General features: G+C 44.4%; 1 protein-coding gene across 10 annotated transcripts in view; it reads left to right on the top strand.

Annotated features, from left to right (window-relative positions):
• The window catches only part of myo6a (myosin VIa), a 60,808-nt gene that overhangs the window by 25,435 nt on the left and 18,092 nt on the right, over positions 1–17,281 (top strand). For all 10 annotated transcript variants that reach the window (XM_027026051.3, XM_035528907.2, XM_035528904.2 and 7 more), the window contains exons 11-22: positions 2,034–2,214; positions 5,493–5,637; positions 8,125–8,282; positions 9,183–9,274; positions 10,031–10,103; positions 12,814–12,941; positions 13,149–13,244; positions 13,518–13,688; positions 15,580–15,618; positions 15,851–15,944; positions 16,618–16,748; positions 17,067–17,144. In XM_027026051.3, the coding sequence (XP_026881852.3) occupies positions 2,034–2,214; positions 5,493–5,637; positions 8,125–8,282; positions 9,183–9,274; positions 10,031–10,103; positions 12,814–12,941; positions 13,149–13,244; positions 13,518–13,688; positions 15,580–15,618; positions 15,851–15,944; positions 16,618–16,748; positions 17,067–17,144 (1,386 nt within the window). The remainder of the gene's footprint in view (positions 1–2,033; positions 2,215–5,492; positions 5,638–8,124; positions 8,283–9,182; positions 9,275–10,030; positions 10,104–12,813; positions 12,942–13,148; positions 13,245–13,517; positions 13,689–15,579; positions 15,619–15,850; positions 15,945–16,617; positions 16,749–17,066; positions 17,145–17,281) is intronic.

Raw genomic sequence — 17,281 nt, 5'->3', positions numbered from 1 at the left:
GTGGGAGAGGGTTATTGAACAGGTTATGCAAAGTTTTAAGAGAGTTTTAATGTTCTATAATGAGTGTTTCTCTTTCTTTTTAAAGTTAATAATAATGATGATGCTTTTTACTTGGCTTTTACATAAGGTGAATTAAACATGATCTTTAACATTAAAATGAAGTATATTATCATGTTAAAGTAACTCAGTAAAATAATATCTTTCCAAAAAGTGTAAGAACAACCAGGGACTAATTTTATGTGGCCTGATTAAACTTGCACAATTGTGTACATGTATTATGGTGCCTATGTCCATATTCCTCTGTTAGCTGTTTTATCATAACCTTTCACTTCACAGTGATATCTACCTGGGTATTGTCCTGGTTAGTTATTGTCCAAGGCATATTTGCTAACCTCCTGAATTAATGGAGGATGTCTAGGGTCGCTTCTTTTGAAAGTCGACCTGAAGGAATGCAGAATACATTTCTGCAGTTGTCCAAACCTGATGACTCGACAGATACAGGAAGCTGAGGAATCGACCTACCCGCTAGAGGCAGTGTAGTGGACCATGAATTACAGGGATGTTGCCCAGATTATGATCTCACATACTCAATTATGTGTGATTTGTGTCTGTCTTTTGTTGATGCTCGTGATCAAGAGGGCTTCCTCTTTTGTTCTGACATACTAACAATTTCACCCCATCTGCTTGTGAAGTTAATCTCACTTAAATGTGTCTTTGTGTTGCCTCTACTCTATATATCACAGGACAAGAAGGTGATTATGGGTATTTGATCAGGGGTTGGTTGGGGAGGGGTGGTTTTAATTCATCTCTTTTCTCCCCATTTCCTGGCCTAGGTCCAATATGTATGTGCGTTTAGTTACCAGAGGCTCTGTCCCAATCTGCCTAAAAGACTCTTTGTCCAAGTCCTGAAGAATGAGCTTCGCTTCATGAAGTGTGTCAGCACAAAAGACCCTGTGCGATACAGCCACCTCCAATTGTACTCTTTGTCCTTTAGTCTCATCACCTAGGGATTAGGAGGATTAGCGAGTGATTTGGGACAAGGCCAGTCATTGTACTATAGCACCTGATATTTATTTGACCTAGGCTGAATGGAAAGGAGCACAGCTAGCATCTCTACTGGTTGCATTTTCAGTTCACTTTTGCTGTGGAGCTTGCTGGGCGGAGGAGGGGAGAGCTCAAACATTAAACGATTCTACCTGGAAACTTCGTCTTTGCGCAGGCTTCACACTGGTACTTTGCGGTTGCCAGCTCCAAGGGAACTTCACAGAAACCATTTGGATTTAAGATGTTTGTATCCAGTTAAGTGGGACACCTACCACAGATGACCCATAAATCTGGGTTGATAAACCACAACCCTGCAGCCAGTTGGTTGCTGTTTGTTTAGGCAAATGTGGCTTCTCAAATACAGAAACATTTTACTTTTTTGTTGGTTTAAATCTAAAATGCTCCATTTTTGTGATGGAATTTCATCACCTTGGGTCCTCACCATTTCTGTAGAGAAGACCACCCCTTCCACTCAAGTTTTGTAACTCTTGGAATGAACATCTTGAAAATTAGCTTTCATCGCTCCGCTTTTGATCACATGAAAGTGAATTACGTTTATGCTTCCCCACAGTGTAATGGAGAGGTATTGGAGATATGAAGGACTGATAATGAGTGGAAGATAGTGTGATGCTCTTGTTGAGAACTGCTTGTAGGTTCATTCTGCCATAACGCCAGAAGATGCCCCTGTGCTGTGACCTTCATTACGCTGTGCTCTCCATGATACCTCACTCTACAAATGGCAACTAACACAGTTGGACTTCTTGCCTGTAGAGAGGTCTTCATTTCTTCACTTTCTCTTTCAAGTTCCTCTGGAGCTGCTGTGTAATTACTTGCAGTGAGTGTGTGAATGCGTGCGTGAACACCTCCATATTTGTCTATTCCTTTTGGTGGTGGTATTTCAAGCTTACCTGCACAACTCTCATACTGCCATGCACCAACTTAAATAACTTGACCCCTGACCCTTGTCCTTTGTCCTGCATGCGACTCAGCACCTAAAGGCAGGGCCACTGAAGGACCCACTGCTGGATGACCAAGGGGACTTCAGCCGGATGGTGGTGGCTATGAAGAAGATTGGCCTGGACGATGGTGAGAAGCTGGACCTCTTCCGGGTGGTGGCTGGCGTACTCCACTTGGGCAACATTGATTTTGAGGAGGCAGGCAGCACGTCAGGTAAAGTCTGATCTCTGGACACAATTAGCCAGATAACTACTGCCAGCTACAGTGGAGCCATGTAGCCATGTTCTCCCACCCCTCTCTGCTGATTCTGTGGGCTGTTGGGGATGACTAATACTGGTGAAAAGTGCGAAGCTTTAGTTTTGCAATAAATATAGCAATATTTGAAAGAGGAAACTCATTTAAAATGACTTCCAAATTAATTTGCATATGAGCTACATATTGTAAGCATGAAATATATTTTTGCAATAACTTAAAACTGTTGAACATGGCATGGTAAAAATCAGTAAGCATTACTTAATTTGAAATTATTTTTGTTTGTTGGATGAGGATTCTGTGATTTATCAGAAATACCACAGTACTGATACTGGTCAGGATCCACACAGCACTAAATAAAAAGTAATTTATTTAGAATTCTCATGTGCACAATGCAGAGCTCTGTGATATCAGTAGTGTATAGGCTGGTAATGACTAACAAAATGATACATTGTGCAGCTCTATTTGAAATGTTCAGCTGTAGTGTTGGATATTTATTTGATTTATTGTGGGTGAAGTGGGGAAAAACTCCCTTGTGGTAGTTGCAGGGGGTTCTGTGCAGGCTTGATAAATAAAGCTTTGGCCTCTTTTACCTTTGTCTGTTTGTGAGTTTCATTTTCTGGAAGCTTGCAGCATACTGGACTGAAGCTTAGGAAAGCAGGAATCGGACACCTTTTGTGCTGGATGCTGGGCTGGAAATTCAAGCCAAACACGTTGTCAGGAAAAGACCACCATCTTTTACAGCCTCAATGGCTGATTTAATTTCTAAGATGTTGAAACCTTGAATGCTGTTGAATGAGCTGACCAGGAGGTCTCCTTCCACTGCAGGTTCAGAATAGACTGGAGTGGCCTTTCTGTGGATGCAAATTCCATAGATGCAAATGCGAGAATGTCAGGATAAAAAGCTGCAGCAGTAACACGGCAGTCATGTGGCCTACACAACAGTAAAATGCCCTGTGGGTCAGCCTGCATCATCTGGCTCTCACTGGGAAAATGGATGAAATCACAGTACCCTGGCGGATTGTGGGGCAGACAGGCCTGTAAACAGATATAGACTGAAGATGGATACAATTTTGCAATTTTACCATTTTTGGTTTGTCAGTCATCCATCTATTGCTGCGGCATGGATCTAGATTGGAGGTGAATTTAATGCAGTGGCAGTTTGACCCCAGTGCACCAATTATCACCATGGTAACATGAATAGGAATTAAATACTGTGTTGCACATTTTGCATGGTGTAGTGCGATTGCTATCAAGTTTTAAGTATATGGCCCATTGACTTAGTTATTTTTGTGTTTTTCTATAATGCTGTTTATGCTGTTAACCTGCACCAAGCGATCATTCCAGTGACATCTGGGTCTGTAAATTCCTTCTCTGTGCTAGGTTGTCCTGCTGAATTTCCATTGAACATGAGCACTGGCTTTATTGTCATGACTAGGCACAGGAATGTAAGGATGCACGATGTCCAGGAAGCGGCACGGGTGCTTGGGAATGACGGAACCTTGAAAGTTTTGAGGAAATGCACATTTGAGTGCTGGCTTTAACGTTTACATTTACATTTAAGCATTTAGCAGATGCTCTTATCCAGAGTGACTTACAAAGGTGCTTTGTCATTTATTCACAGAATACATCCTAGTGCAGTACAGTAGGTTAGAGTCCAAGATACCATTGAACTAGAATACTTAGAAGTGAAAAATACATAAGCTCTATCTCATGCAACAATCATTGCAATAAACAATAAATACTACAGTTAGTCAACATGGGAGCAGTCAACATCAGCAGAATAAACAAATCCTAAGTCCTCCATTTATGCTGTCAGTCCTGGCTGCCCTGGTCTGAGTGGTTGGATATGGCTGTTATCTGAGGGAGTTGTCAGGGTGGGTTGTCTTAGAGAGTTGTGGGGATTCCTCTGCTGATAGAAGAGGATAGCTGTTTTTGTCTCCTCAGTTCCTCTGCAGTTTCCGTAGTCCGTGTGTGTGTGTGTGTGTGTGTGTGTGTGTGTGTATGTGTGTATGTGTATGTGTGTATGTGTGTATGTGTGTATGTGTGTATGTGTGTATGTGTGTATGTGTGTGTGTGTGTGTGTGTGTGTGTGTGTGTGTGTGTGTGTGTGGTGTTTCCACACTCCACTGTGATCGAGCACTTTAATAATGCTTACATCTCAGACCTTAACCTGCTCTCTGTGATGCAGGTAAACACACACAACACACACAAACATGCGTGTGGGCTCACCCATACGACATATATTTGATTATTGTTCAGCCTCCTTAAAGTGTCGACAGCAGATATTTAGAAACTTAGATGTTGCAGTATACGCCATTTGGGTTTCAGGTTACAAACTGTTTTGTTTGGGTTTTTTTTGATATGAATGGTGGCCCTACTGACAGACTTCCATCTGTGCAGCAGTGAGTGTAAAAACACTAATTTGCTCACTCTGATCAGCCCCCCGTACTGTACTTACATGACGGACTGAAGCACATTAAACAGCAGTTAACCTGTAACCTGTGAATTGATAGTTACCCTCATTATTACACTCTATTATTATTATTATTATTATTATTATTATTATTATTATTATTACTAAGCTAACCGTTTGATATAATGTGGGGTTGTGCAGTTTGAAGGTTGAGCTCTGACACTTTGACCCGGTTTAGATGTAATGGTAGCATTTACCACCCAAGGCTGAGCAAGACCAGGAGGGAGGGGGAGAAAGAGCCGCGTTTTGTTCTCAAGCACTGCAGGCAAAGATGGAAGGGTGTGATTACAGTATTAATGGATACAGTTTACCTCTCAAGTAGGACTCTGTGGAAGGAGAGATCTCACCCATACATCATCACCCCATGGGTTTGCGTGTCATCTACAGACACCTGGAGAAATCTCTTTTAGGGAACGGAGCCCTGCTCTTAGCTCATTTTACGTCTGTTTAGTTAGAACCCCTCGTGTGTGTGTGTGTGTGTGTGTGTGTGTGTGTGTGTGTGTGCGTGCGTGCTTGTGCATTACCAGATAACATGAAGAACTAGCACAGTCAGTCCATCTGATCATAGACTAATCAGTCCTAAGTGTATCTGTGTTTAATGGTTCTTTTTTGTCTCTGCCGTGTGTGTGTGTGTGTGTGTGTGTGTGTGTGTGTGTGTGTGTGTGTGTGTGTGTGTGTGTGTGTGTGTGTGTGTGTGTGTGTGTGTGTGTGTGTGTGTGTGTGTGTGTGTGTGTGTGTGTGTGTGTGTGTGTGTGTTTCCTAGGTGGCTGCGTCATAAAAAACAAATCGGGGCAGGCTCTGGAGCACTGCGCAGAGTTGCTAGGTTTGGACGAAGAGGATCTGAGAATCAGCCTTACCTCCAGAGTCATGCTCACAACAGCAGGGGGCGCTAAAGGCACGGTTATCAAGTAAGACTCCGCTCAGCTCTCATGTCCAGGTGGAAACTAGCGCTCTTCTTGCTTTGAGTGGTATTGACGCTAATTTACTTAGCGTTTGTGTCGCTGTTGTGCTAATGCGAGGAGTCTTACCTTTTAAGAGCTTTCGGCCACTTAAACAGGAGTCATTGATGTGAAGGCGACGCAGAGGCACTCTACCGATTAATGCGCTTTAATACTTGCATCAAAATGTCGTCGTAAATATGTTGAGAACATCAAAGAGTCACTGAATGACATCTGTTATTGTTGCTACGGCAACTTTTTTTTAGCGGCAAAAGTCCGTCTTTTAATTATTGACGTATTCGTTGACATTTTTCCAACTGCTGTACACGCAGTGATGAGGGCGAAAAAGACGTAGGAACTCTCAGAGTCGAGTTTGGAATAGCTGTGTCATGTTTTATCCCTTTTTTGCCGTGTAATTCGTTGTACATTACGATTTAAGATTAAATCTATAGTGTCGGTATCAGATACTGTAGTTCCTGGCTTTATTCAGGAGATAATCTTGAAATAATTCTGCTGCTGTAGATGATGTATATAAGATTGTTGTGTTGTGTGTGTGTGTTGCTTCTATGGTCAGTAAATTATATTATTGAATACTACCCTGTAGGCCTTATAAGATCTTTTCAGTCTTTTCTTCCCCTGCATGGTAACACAGACACGTGACCACATAAAATGTTTGAGGGAGTGATTGGCAATGTGCAGCACAGAGATTATAGTGTATAATTTTAGGCTAACCCTACCTTAAATACGTGGGCCAAAATCTCAGTGCCTGTGGCCTAGCTCTGGCGTGTGCATGTCTATCTGATCGCGAGCAGCAATCGGCTTTGTGTTGGACAGCAGTGGAAGTCTTGAGTGTTTTCAGTCAACAGAATAGAAGGTGTGATTTCTCCCCCCACCTCTCTCTCTCTCTCCCAGTGTTGGGCTGGGGAGAGGAACACTCAATGTGTTCTATTATTTGAGGTGTTAGTGTTCTGGTCAGCTCATTCTGCTCCATTCATCTTTCCTCTGCCATTATTGAACCCCACTGACCATTGCCCCTCCTCCTTCCCCTTGCTGCTGCCAAAATTTCATACCTTCATTTATATGAAAGGGAGTACCAAGGTGTGTGTGTGTGTGTGTGTGTGTGTGTTGTTGGGTGGATGGATGGCTTGATAACTTTGCTGCGAGTGTTTGTCCACGTGGGGGCGTGTGTGTGTCTGCCAGAGGTACCCGGATTGACAAGGAGAGATAAATAGATGTTCAGAAAATCTTTCTCCCCTTCGTCAGCCAGAAATAACTCTGTCACTGAGGACGCAGAGCGGGCTGCATGTCATCCCCAAGCCTCGTGTGTAAACGATCTAACGGCGGCGCACCGTTTCTGAGCGTCGCACTGGGGACTAGGGCTAGCGGTCATGCTTGGGGCCAGCCCCCAAGACAGAGGAGAGAGAATGAGTGTGTCAGACAGATCGCCAGGAGGAAGCATTGTGACACACAGGGCCAGTGAGGTTTAACCTCACAGGCTTTGGACTCAGAGTCTGTCACATTACCTGTTAAATATTTTACTTGTTGCCTTCCTCACACTTTGTCCTCTTCTCGCTACTGCAGTTTATTGCTTCTTGCTACTGCTCTCTCTGTTTTTTTCTCTTTCACTGTCTCTCTCATGTTCTCTCTCTATCTTTGTGTCATAAATCATGACCACTTGTTGATTGAAGTCTATAAATCTGACATCCATAGCTCTGAGAGTGGTGTGTGTATACGCGTTTGTCCAAACCCCATCTGCTCAGGGGAAAATGCATCTCACCCATTCAGATTTGTCTGTCTTTGGGTCTAAATGCATTTGGTATTAATAAATGTCCCAGCAGCTGCAGAGGTAAAACCCTTCTGGTCCAAATGATTCAACTCCATTAACTTAACTCAGTTCACTTAAACTGATTCTGTCTGACAGTTACAAGATCCCCCTCATTGTTTCTTTTTTACATCACGTGTTCTTGAAGCACTGTGGTCTTCCAAATTGATTAAGTTTCAAGCTGTTGTAACAACATAGTACACTGTATTTGCAAAAGGTGGTTGGTTCTGAGGAAGCACACAGCAAAAAGTCTCTCTCGCTCTCACTCCATAGCTACTCCTTTATTTTTGTTTGGCTGATCGTAAACCAGGTAGCAGGTGGGTTCGGTACTGCCAGCAGTAGTTCTGTGCTCGGAACTTTGCCAAACATATGATGGGGAGAAAACTGGTGCAAATAATATCATATGGCCTTCTTTAATCGAAACTACCTCGGGCCACGACACTTAATGTCTGGAAAGTGTAGAGCAACTTGGAATAATTCTACATGATTAAGTGCCAAAAAGCAGCAATTCAGCCTTGCACTGAATGTTCAAATTCCACTGCCCTCCCACCTGATTTTAATATTTATGAATACTAATGACCTACGATTAATATGCAGATGAATAATGACTCATGAGATCATGCTCTGCCTGTTAGGGTTCCACTGAAGGTGGAGCAGGCGAACAACGCCCGCGATGCCCTGGCGAAGGCGGTGTACAGCAGACTCTTTGACCACGTGGTCACCAGGGTGAACCAGTGCTTTCCCTTCGACTCCTCGGCCAACTTTATCGGCGTGCTGGACATCGCCGGGTTTGGTAAGGGAGTCACCCGCTCATCCACCCACCTCTCCTATCCCATTTTCAATAAGATTGAATAAGATGGATGGATGGGATGGATGGATGGATGGATGGATGGATTGGGGGAAAAGTGTAAGTGGAAATTGTGCAGTAATGGCTGTCTCCAACTATACTTTTATTTGTAAAGAGCTTTGGGCGTGTGTGTGTGTGTGTGTGTGTGTGTGTGTGTGTGTGTGTGTGTGTGTGTGTGCGCGTGCGCGTGGCTGTGTGTGAGTGCGCACACACACACACACACACACACACACACACTTGTGTCCACGCACACACACACACACACACACTTGTGTCCATGCACACACACACACACACACACTTGTGTCCACGCACACACACACACACACACACACACTTGTGTCCACGCACACACACACACACACACACTTGTGTCCACGCACACACACACACACACACACTTGTGTCCACGCACACACACACACACACACACTTGTGTCCACGCACACACACACACGCTTGTGTCCACGCACACAAACATGTGCTTGTGTGTGTACTCCTGTGTCTTTGAGTAGACTCTGTCTGGTCATTTTCTCTCTGGGACTCAAAGCGAGGCAGTGAAATAGTCTCTCAGTATGACACACTTAGCATTCATGAGACCCTCTGCTCTCCATCACTCACACCAGCCTCACATGCCTCCCTCTGCCTCCGCCTTTTCATTCTTTATCTCTCCCCTCTCTTTCATCACTTTCCCATTTCCTCTCTTTCTCTCTCTCTCAATCCTTTCTTCCTCGTGTATTCATTTTTCTTTTTCTTTTTCTCCTCTCTCTTATGGCATTCCTTCTCCTCTTTCATCCTAATCTTTTCTCCTCTCTCCTTTTTCTTTCTCTCTCCCCTCCCTGACAGAGTATTTTGAGCACAACAGTTTTGAGCAGTTCTGCATCAACTACTGTAATGAGAAGCTCCAGCAGTTCTTCAATGAGCGCATTCTGAAAGAGGTGAGTGGACTCTTCATGTCTCTCTTGTCTCCATCTGTCTCTCACCATCACCCTGTCATGGAAATTCGCCCACATGTGACCCTGCTCCAAAGCCGCTGGACTCCTGTGGTCTCCACTTATCACGCTGCCACTGCCGCTCTGGTACCAGAGTCTAGACTGAGTATTCAAGCAGCCCTGACTGGATGGGCATATGTGGGAGAGAATAATCCAGTCCCAGGCACTGTAAAATGTGTTCGCACGCTGAACTTTGACCTTTTGCTAGGGTCCCACTTTGCCCTGCGCAACTCCGAACTCATTTCATTTTAGAGACACACATCTGGGCCTTTAGAAGTCAGTTTGGCCTGAGTCATTTAAAGCAGGAGAAACCCAGGATATGTCCAGGGGGGTCAGAGCCAATTTTGGCTGATGCCCGGACTGTTTGCTGGGATCACCTGCTGTGGCCCACGCTGCCGTCGGTCAGCTGTCCCATCATCGGTCTGGCTGTCCTCATGGAGCCGTCCTCAGTAACCCTCTGGTCTCAGATGTGCCTACTCCTCTCACTAAGAGAGCGCGCAGTATTCAAGTTTCCCACTAAATTGGTGTGGTTGTGTTGAAACCCCACAGAACCACAGGCTCATGCAGAGAAGTCAGTCCTCGGTTTACGGAGGATAATGTGTGCTGAAGTCACCAGCAGCTGTGCTTGGAGTGGTTTTTCTGGTAATTTCAGCTTCCTGGCTGCTGCTGCAGATGTGTGCGTGATGTGTGTTTGGCTTGCAGGAGCAGGAACTGTATCAGAAAGAGGGCCTTGGTGTGAACGAGGTGAAATATGTCGACAATCAGGACTGCATAGGTTTGTATCTTTCCCTCTCACACACACACACGCACATACCCGTGAACGTTGTAAAGCTAGTGGTTAGCTCAGGTGTATAAATAGCAATGCTAAATTAGGTATGGACATTTTGACATCATCACACACTTTAAACAGCTCATTTTCTCATTGCTATGGAGGAAAAAGAATAGATGTTAACTTCGCATAGAGCACGGCGTTTTCTAATTGCCACAAATCATATTTACTAGATCCAGAACTTTAATTTGAATCGGTCTGTAGTAAAATATTAATTTGAATGATATGTGTAATTTGAGGTTAGTTTTATTTCAATTTATAGGTTTGTGTGACGTGCTTTGTGAGCTGCTCTCTTTTCCACCACGTGTGGGAGTGTGTATGTGTGTTCGCGAACACGTGTAAATGTGCAGTTAGTTTATTGTTTGAGGCGATGCAGATAGTTTTTAGCCTGGCAGTGTAAAGGATCTGCTTGCTTTGACTGAGGTCACTAGGATTACTTGGGCTATGATCCTTTGACCTTGAATCGCGGTGTTAACAGTATTGTAGCCTGAGGGCTGAATATGGACTAGGTGCACAATGGAGACGAAACAAATAATACACACACAGACATACACACAAATATAAAGAAACAAAGACGCACACAGACACACATTCCTAGAGAGTCTAGATATCTTACTCTTGCTGTTCCTTGAAATAAAGTGAATAAAATGAGAGAGAGAGAGAGAGAGAGAGAGAGAGACGCACAGGCAGACCGAAGGCACGCTAATGCAGGTACAGACTCTGGCGCTGATATGGAGAGAGATTCATCCGCGATTCCAGCTGCCTGCTGTCAGGGTCAACCCCACCTTCCCAGGTCCGACTTGCACAGTTACACCTGACACATTTGCCCTATCAATAGTGTGCACATTGGAGAGGAGGTGGAGGGCACTAGGTGGAGAAGTTGTTGCTGTCATTCACACACAGAGTTAGTTCCCCTGCTCCTGCTCCACAGACCACTGATGTGCAGCTGTAGCCGCTTTGAGGTGATCCTGGGGTCACCGATTTCAGCAGGGAATTCAGAACTTTTCATTCATTTTCCCCTGAACATGTTCACCGAGCTGCTTGCATCTATGTCTGTCTCACTGTCTGTTTCTCTGTCTGCCTGCTTCCATCTCGCTGCCTGGAACCTGTCTCCAGAGTCTTTGCCTGTCTTTCTTTGCATCTTCCCTTACCTTCATCGTTTTGCTCAGCTGCCTGGTTGCATGTAGCTGTGCGTGCATGTGCAAGTGCGTGTGATGTCAGACACATCACTTCTGTTTTCCCAGAGTGAGATGCTTACGAGCAGCTGGACATATCCAGCCTAACAGACCTGGAGCCACACATTCACACACAGTTGTGGCCTACCGCCTTTCAACTCACAAACTCATATTTGCTTCTGTTTAGATTCCTGTATGTGCTTTACCTTTAATGAATCATACCTTAGGGGGGGTGTGGACTGGCAATTTGTCACACAAGCCGGTTATATATTATGAGAACAGTGAGTTCAGTGAAGGGTTTAGTAGAAAGTTGTGGAATCGAGTTGCGTGGGTTGTTTCCTAATGTGTCATTATCCTTCAAGAGGTTTATCACTTGTCTGTTTTGAATAACTGCTCTGTCCTGAACTATTGACAAAGTGGGTAATTTAATAGACAGGTGTTTTTAAAGCAGTCCTGCTGTTTACATGGGTGGTATTTGGGCTTTTTTTCCTCTTTAAGGGGAGCTTCATAACACGTAAAGGCCCCATTCCAAATGTTGCATGACCTTCTCTGCTTCTCACCTACAAGCGTATCAACATCTGGGTGAAAAGAGAACACGCGTTTTGTTTTGTTTTTTTTGGTTTTTTGGGATGGAAAATTGTTACTGGTGCCTGGAACCTGTAATTACGGGCATGATTAGGTCCAGCACACTGCCCAAACACGCTTCACTGGAACCTGTAATTACGGGCATGATTAGGTCCAGCACACTGCCCAAACACGCTTCACTGGAACCTGTAATTACGGGCATGATTAGGTCCAGCACACTGCCCAAACACGCTTCACTGGAACCTGTAATTACGGGCATGATTAGGTCCAGCACACTGCCCAAACATGCTTCACTGCCATCATCTCAACACAGAGCCCTGTATGTGTCTGTGCGCATACACACATGTTTGTAATAAACAGATGGTATTGCAAATGACCCTATAAAGGTAGTCATAAAACTGGGGCTATTCCTGCCTAGTTCTCTATAAGATGCTCTTCACCATACTGATCTTAATCGCTTATGATTCATGATGGCATAATCGGATAATAATGGTTGATGCTGTAAATAAGTTCTTAATACAGGTACTATAAAGTTTTACGAAGGATAATTGTTGATAAATAATTTATCCTTAGCTTGAACTAGTAACATAAATACAGAGTTTAAATATTTAATATCAGTTTACCCATCAGAGCAGATATTGTCACATAACTCTGCCTTTCATAGTTAGTTTATAGACCTTAAATAGATATTTTATCCACATTGATCGAACTACAGAAATGGATCCAGATCAATAAATCAAAAAAAGAAAATGGAATCTTTAAACGATTAATTGTAGTATTGGCAGGTTTGAAAATAACTGTGTGTGTGTGTGTGTGTGTGTGTGTGTGTGTGTGTGTGTGTGTGTGTGTGTGTGTGTGTGTGTGTGTGTGTGCATGTGCATGTGCACACGTTTTAGACCTGGTGGAGTTGAAGCTAGTGGGTATCTTGGACATTCTGGATGAAGAGAATCGTCTACCTCAGCCAAGTGACCAGCACTTTACTGAAACCGTCCACAACAAGCACAAAAATCACTTCCGTTTGACTGTGAGTTCCCAGTGGTCCAGTGTAGTGTATACACAGACTTGGGTCGGCCACTCTATCAGCTGCAGCACACACAAAAGGCTGCATGCACTGTGTTGAAATCACGCTGAAGAGCTCGTTCGTGTGTATGTGCACATGTGTATGTGCGCACGCACCGGTGTGTGAATTATAATAAGTCATTTATATTGAACCTTGTGTATGGGCTATCAGGTCCCTAGGAAGTCCAAGCTGACGGTGCACAGGAACGTGAGGGATGACGAAGGATTTATCATCCGACATTTTGCAGGAGCTGTTTGCTACGAGACGGTATGTGCGTTCTCTCCTGCTCCCACATCCCTGAAGGTCTCACACATCAGCACTGTGGTTACCTTCCCCCATCTGTTTAGTAAAGCTAATGTTTATTGCTCTTCCTCCCAGAGGGAAGCAAACGTCCACACCTCTTCCCAGCTGCCTCTGACCTGCATAAAGCAGTCGAACACATGCTTCTGAACCCACCAGCACGCCCCTGCTTCTAAAAGGGGGATTCTAGCTTTTTTTTCTCTTTTTTTCCTCATTCTCTCTCTACTTTCTCACTCTCAGAATCAGTTTGTGGAGAAGAATAACGATGCCCTCCACATGTCTCTGGAGAGTCTGGTGAGCGAGTCAAAAGATAGGTTCATACGAGAACTTTTCGAGAACTCCATCAACTCTAAAGACGCCAAGCAGAAAGCCGGCAAGCTCAGCTTCATCAGTGTGGGCAACAAATTCAAGGTTAGCCCCAAACAGTTTACCATCCTGTACACCCAGGTCCCAGAGGACGTAGAGCAAACAGCCAAAGCCTGCAGTGAGGTAGATCTGTTCACCTGTCCTAAAACTTTTTAAAAATGAGGGACACTAGACAAAAAAAAAACTTATTCAGATCATAACATGTATTCCAGATATGATCTTTGAAAAAGGGAGAGAAAAGGCTAGCTTTTTGAACTTTTGCAGTTTATTGATTTCATTTTTTAAAATCTGAACTTGAATATGTGGCAGAAAGGATAAGTCTGCAGTCATCACTGGATGGGGAGGGCCCTGTCCATTCAAACGATCTCACTGTATATTTAATCTTGCTGAATGTCAGTCTTATTTGTATCGCTTTGTGGTGCACTAATGCACAGATAATACAGAGACTCCACAAGCCTGTACAGCTCTGAATGGGGTCTGAAACCTGAATGGGGGTGATTGTTTACCGTGTGTGCGCACCCTGTGCATAAACATGGCATTGGGTCTGTCTGTGCCTAATGTCTCTCCACAGCGGGAGTATTGTCTATATCTGTTTCCTGTGGTGCTTTGTGCGTGTTTGTGCGTGTGTGTTTGTGCGTGTGTGTTTGTGCGTGTGCGTGTGTGCTTGTGTGAGAGAGAGAGAGAAAGGGAGAAATTGTGTTTTGTGTGTGTTTGTGTGTGTGAGAGAGAGAAAAAGAGAAACTGTGTGTGTCTGAGAGAGAGAGAGAAAGAGAGAAACTGCGTGCGTGTGTGAGAGAGAGAGAGAGAGAAAAAGAGAAACTCTGTGTGTGTTTCTTTTAAGCCTCTGCCTTCTGCACTGTTTTCTTTTTCTCTTCTCCCACTCTCTCTCTCCATCTCCCCTTTGGGATTTGTGCTGGATAAAAAAAGATGGATAGAGAAGTGAAGGGGCTCAGAGAGAGACACACAGAGAGAGACGCACAGAGAGACGCACACACAGAGAGATAGGGAGGCTGAGTAACCTTAAACATTTTTAGTTTCTCTTTTATTGTTTGAAAAAAAAATGCACTTGCAGTTCCCAGAGTCACCAGGCCCTCTGACTACTAGTTCTACAGACTGCATAAATAACATTCATACAATCTTCAGGTTTCACGTAGGACATTTAATTAGGCAAAGTACATGGCGTCTGCTCTTGACCTTTGATGGTCAGTTTTTTTCTAATCAAATTCCTGCATTGTTTCAATTACAGACTTCTGTGTGGCATGTCTGTCTTTAAAAACATGAAAGAAAGAGGGACCAGTATGTTTTGCGCATTGCAGAGGGATATACAGCACTCCTTTAGCAGTGATATGAACTGACTTCATGCATTTCCAGCATCTACTCTGGTCTGTTAGGGCCCATTTTAAAATCTGAAAGAGAGAAGATAGGTAAAGAGAGAGATTGTATCCTCTGTTTTTCCATGTGCAGTGAGATGCATATGAAAGTAGTCTCCATGACTGTGGTGTCCGTGGAGATGATGGCCTAAAGAGCAGTTATCTGTTGTCAGGTATCCCTCCATGCTCCCGCGCATCCATGCATCCGTGTGTTTGTGCTCGTCCAACGTGCCTGTCTGCATGGCGTCCCTTGGTAGCCTTCCGGAGAAAGTCCCCTTCTCCTCTCCCGCCTCCTGTCCTGTTTTCCTGTGCGTCTCTCGCACCGCCCTGCTGGTCTGTCCGTTATTTGCCAGTGTGTGCGTGAACATGTTTGGCTGTCTGTGTAGTGAAGCACCAAGGCTGCTTTGCACAATGGATTTGACCATCTCTGTGTTAGAGAGCCATGTCATAAGAGGCTTAAAGCATTGAGAGGGGAATCAAGATAACCAGCATGTATTCACGTTCATGTTGGGCAATGAGCTTCACATCGTTAAAGAACTCCTTCGTCTCTGTCTTTCACCTGACAGACCCAGCTGAACATCCTACTGGACAAGCTCCGCAACACGGTAAAATCAGCAGCACCACAGTAACGTTCAGAATTACGATAAACGTAACATTAGCACAAACATTAACATAATCAGTTACACTCAGATTAGCATAAATGTATCAGTTGCAATCAGATTAGCATAAACTCATTAGCATTAACTGTAGCTAAGATGCAGTAAATGTCAGCAATTAACTGATGTGGTTAATGTAGCCGGTTCCTGTATTATCTTCCGGTCCGTTGTCCTCCCCCAGGGCTCCAGTTTTATCCGCTGTGTGAAGCCGAATTTGAAGATGGTGAGCCACCAGTTTGAGGGCACGCAGATCCTCTCCCAACTCCAGTGCTCAGGTCAGTGAGGTCGTCATCTTACACCTGCTGCCAGTCCACAAAGTTACTTCTTTTGCTTGCACGTAGCGCATGCGTACCATGCTTTACTAATTACACAGTCTTCACACACTCTTGACTCCTAAAGGCAGTGCCTAGATGCCTCGTAACATACCTCATTGACAACAAAATAATTTGGCTGTTTTTTCAAATGAAAGCCCTGCTAAGCGTTTGTTTTTTACTTTTATTGACACTGAAAAAAAACTGTTATTTTTTTTATTTTTCTTTAACCAAGAGGCTGGTTCTGCCTTCCAGCTTTATTCCCAGACGGCCTTCTTTACTGAAGTGCATAGTCAGAGAATGTTGACATTGATTCCTTTTAAAGTCCATTTAGCTTAGCTAAGTTAACCTCCTGACTGTTGCTGTAAGCAGTATTGTAAATGTTATAAAAACTATTTTTTCTACCCCCTCGTGAGATGCGTTGTTGGTAGCTTCAAGCTTTCAGAAACTATATGGGCAAGGGCAATCTGACCTCAGATCAGTAGTCCTTGCACTGAAGCGCTCCATGAGTGTGATGCCCATAAGTCCAGGTTCCTTAGTAACAGAGCTGTTGTGGGCGGGGCCTGCAGCTCCTTGGCCCTGGTAACCCTCAGGGTTTAATGGGGGTTGGCTGTGTCTCGCATTGCCTCTTGCGCAGGGATGGTGTCAGTCCTGGACCTGATGCAGGGTGGCTTCCCATCCCGCGCACCCTTCCACGAGCTCTACAACATGTACAAGCAGTATATGCCACCCAAGCTGACGCGTCTGGACCCGCGGCTCTTTTGCAAGGTCAGTCCGCCGCTGCAGATGCCGGCAGCTCCACAAATGCCGTGGGCGAGCTGCCACTTCCGTGAGAAACCATTCATTTCAGCACGGCTCTCAGCATTGTAAGCGCTCCTAAGGTTCTGTTCCATCTGACACTGAGTGGCCAAGGACAGAAGTGAATATAAATCCCTTGTTGACCAGAGTCAGTCATACAGTGGATGTGTTATCAGTGAGATTCAAGCTGCATCTTTTTCTTGTCAGCATGAAATGTGGCTGAAATGTTTCATGCATGTTGTTGAAGTCTGGTTCTGCTGTCCCGTCCCACCTCTGACTCCACTGCAGGCATTGTTCAAAGCTTTGGGACTGAATGAGAATGACTACAAGTTTGGCCTCACTCGAGTCTTCTTCAGACCAGGGAAGGTGAGCTCCTGTATCGACTGCCGTCAGGCCGATATGGCCATGCAATAAAGAGAGAACCATTTCTTTCCAGCAGAGGAACATCAGCTAGTAATGCCTTCATCACAATGGGAGCAATTGGATCTGGATAGTTTACCAGA

Source organism: Electrophorus electricus, chromosome 2 (genome assembly GCF_041902795.1).
Source record: "Electrophorus electricus isolate QZ-2024a chromosome 2, ASM4190279v1, whole genome shotgun sequence".
In the NCBI taxonomy this organism is placed as follows: Eukaryota; Metazoa; Chordata; class Actinopteri; order Gymnotiformes; family Gymnotidae; genus Electrophorus; species Electrophorus electricus.
The sequence above is the reverse complement of the archived record's forward strand: the minus strand, read 5'-3'. Positions and strand labels throughout refer to the sequence as shown.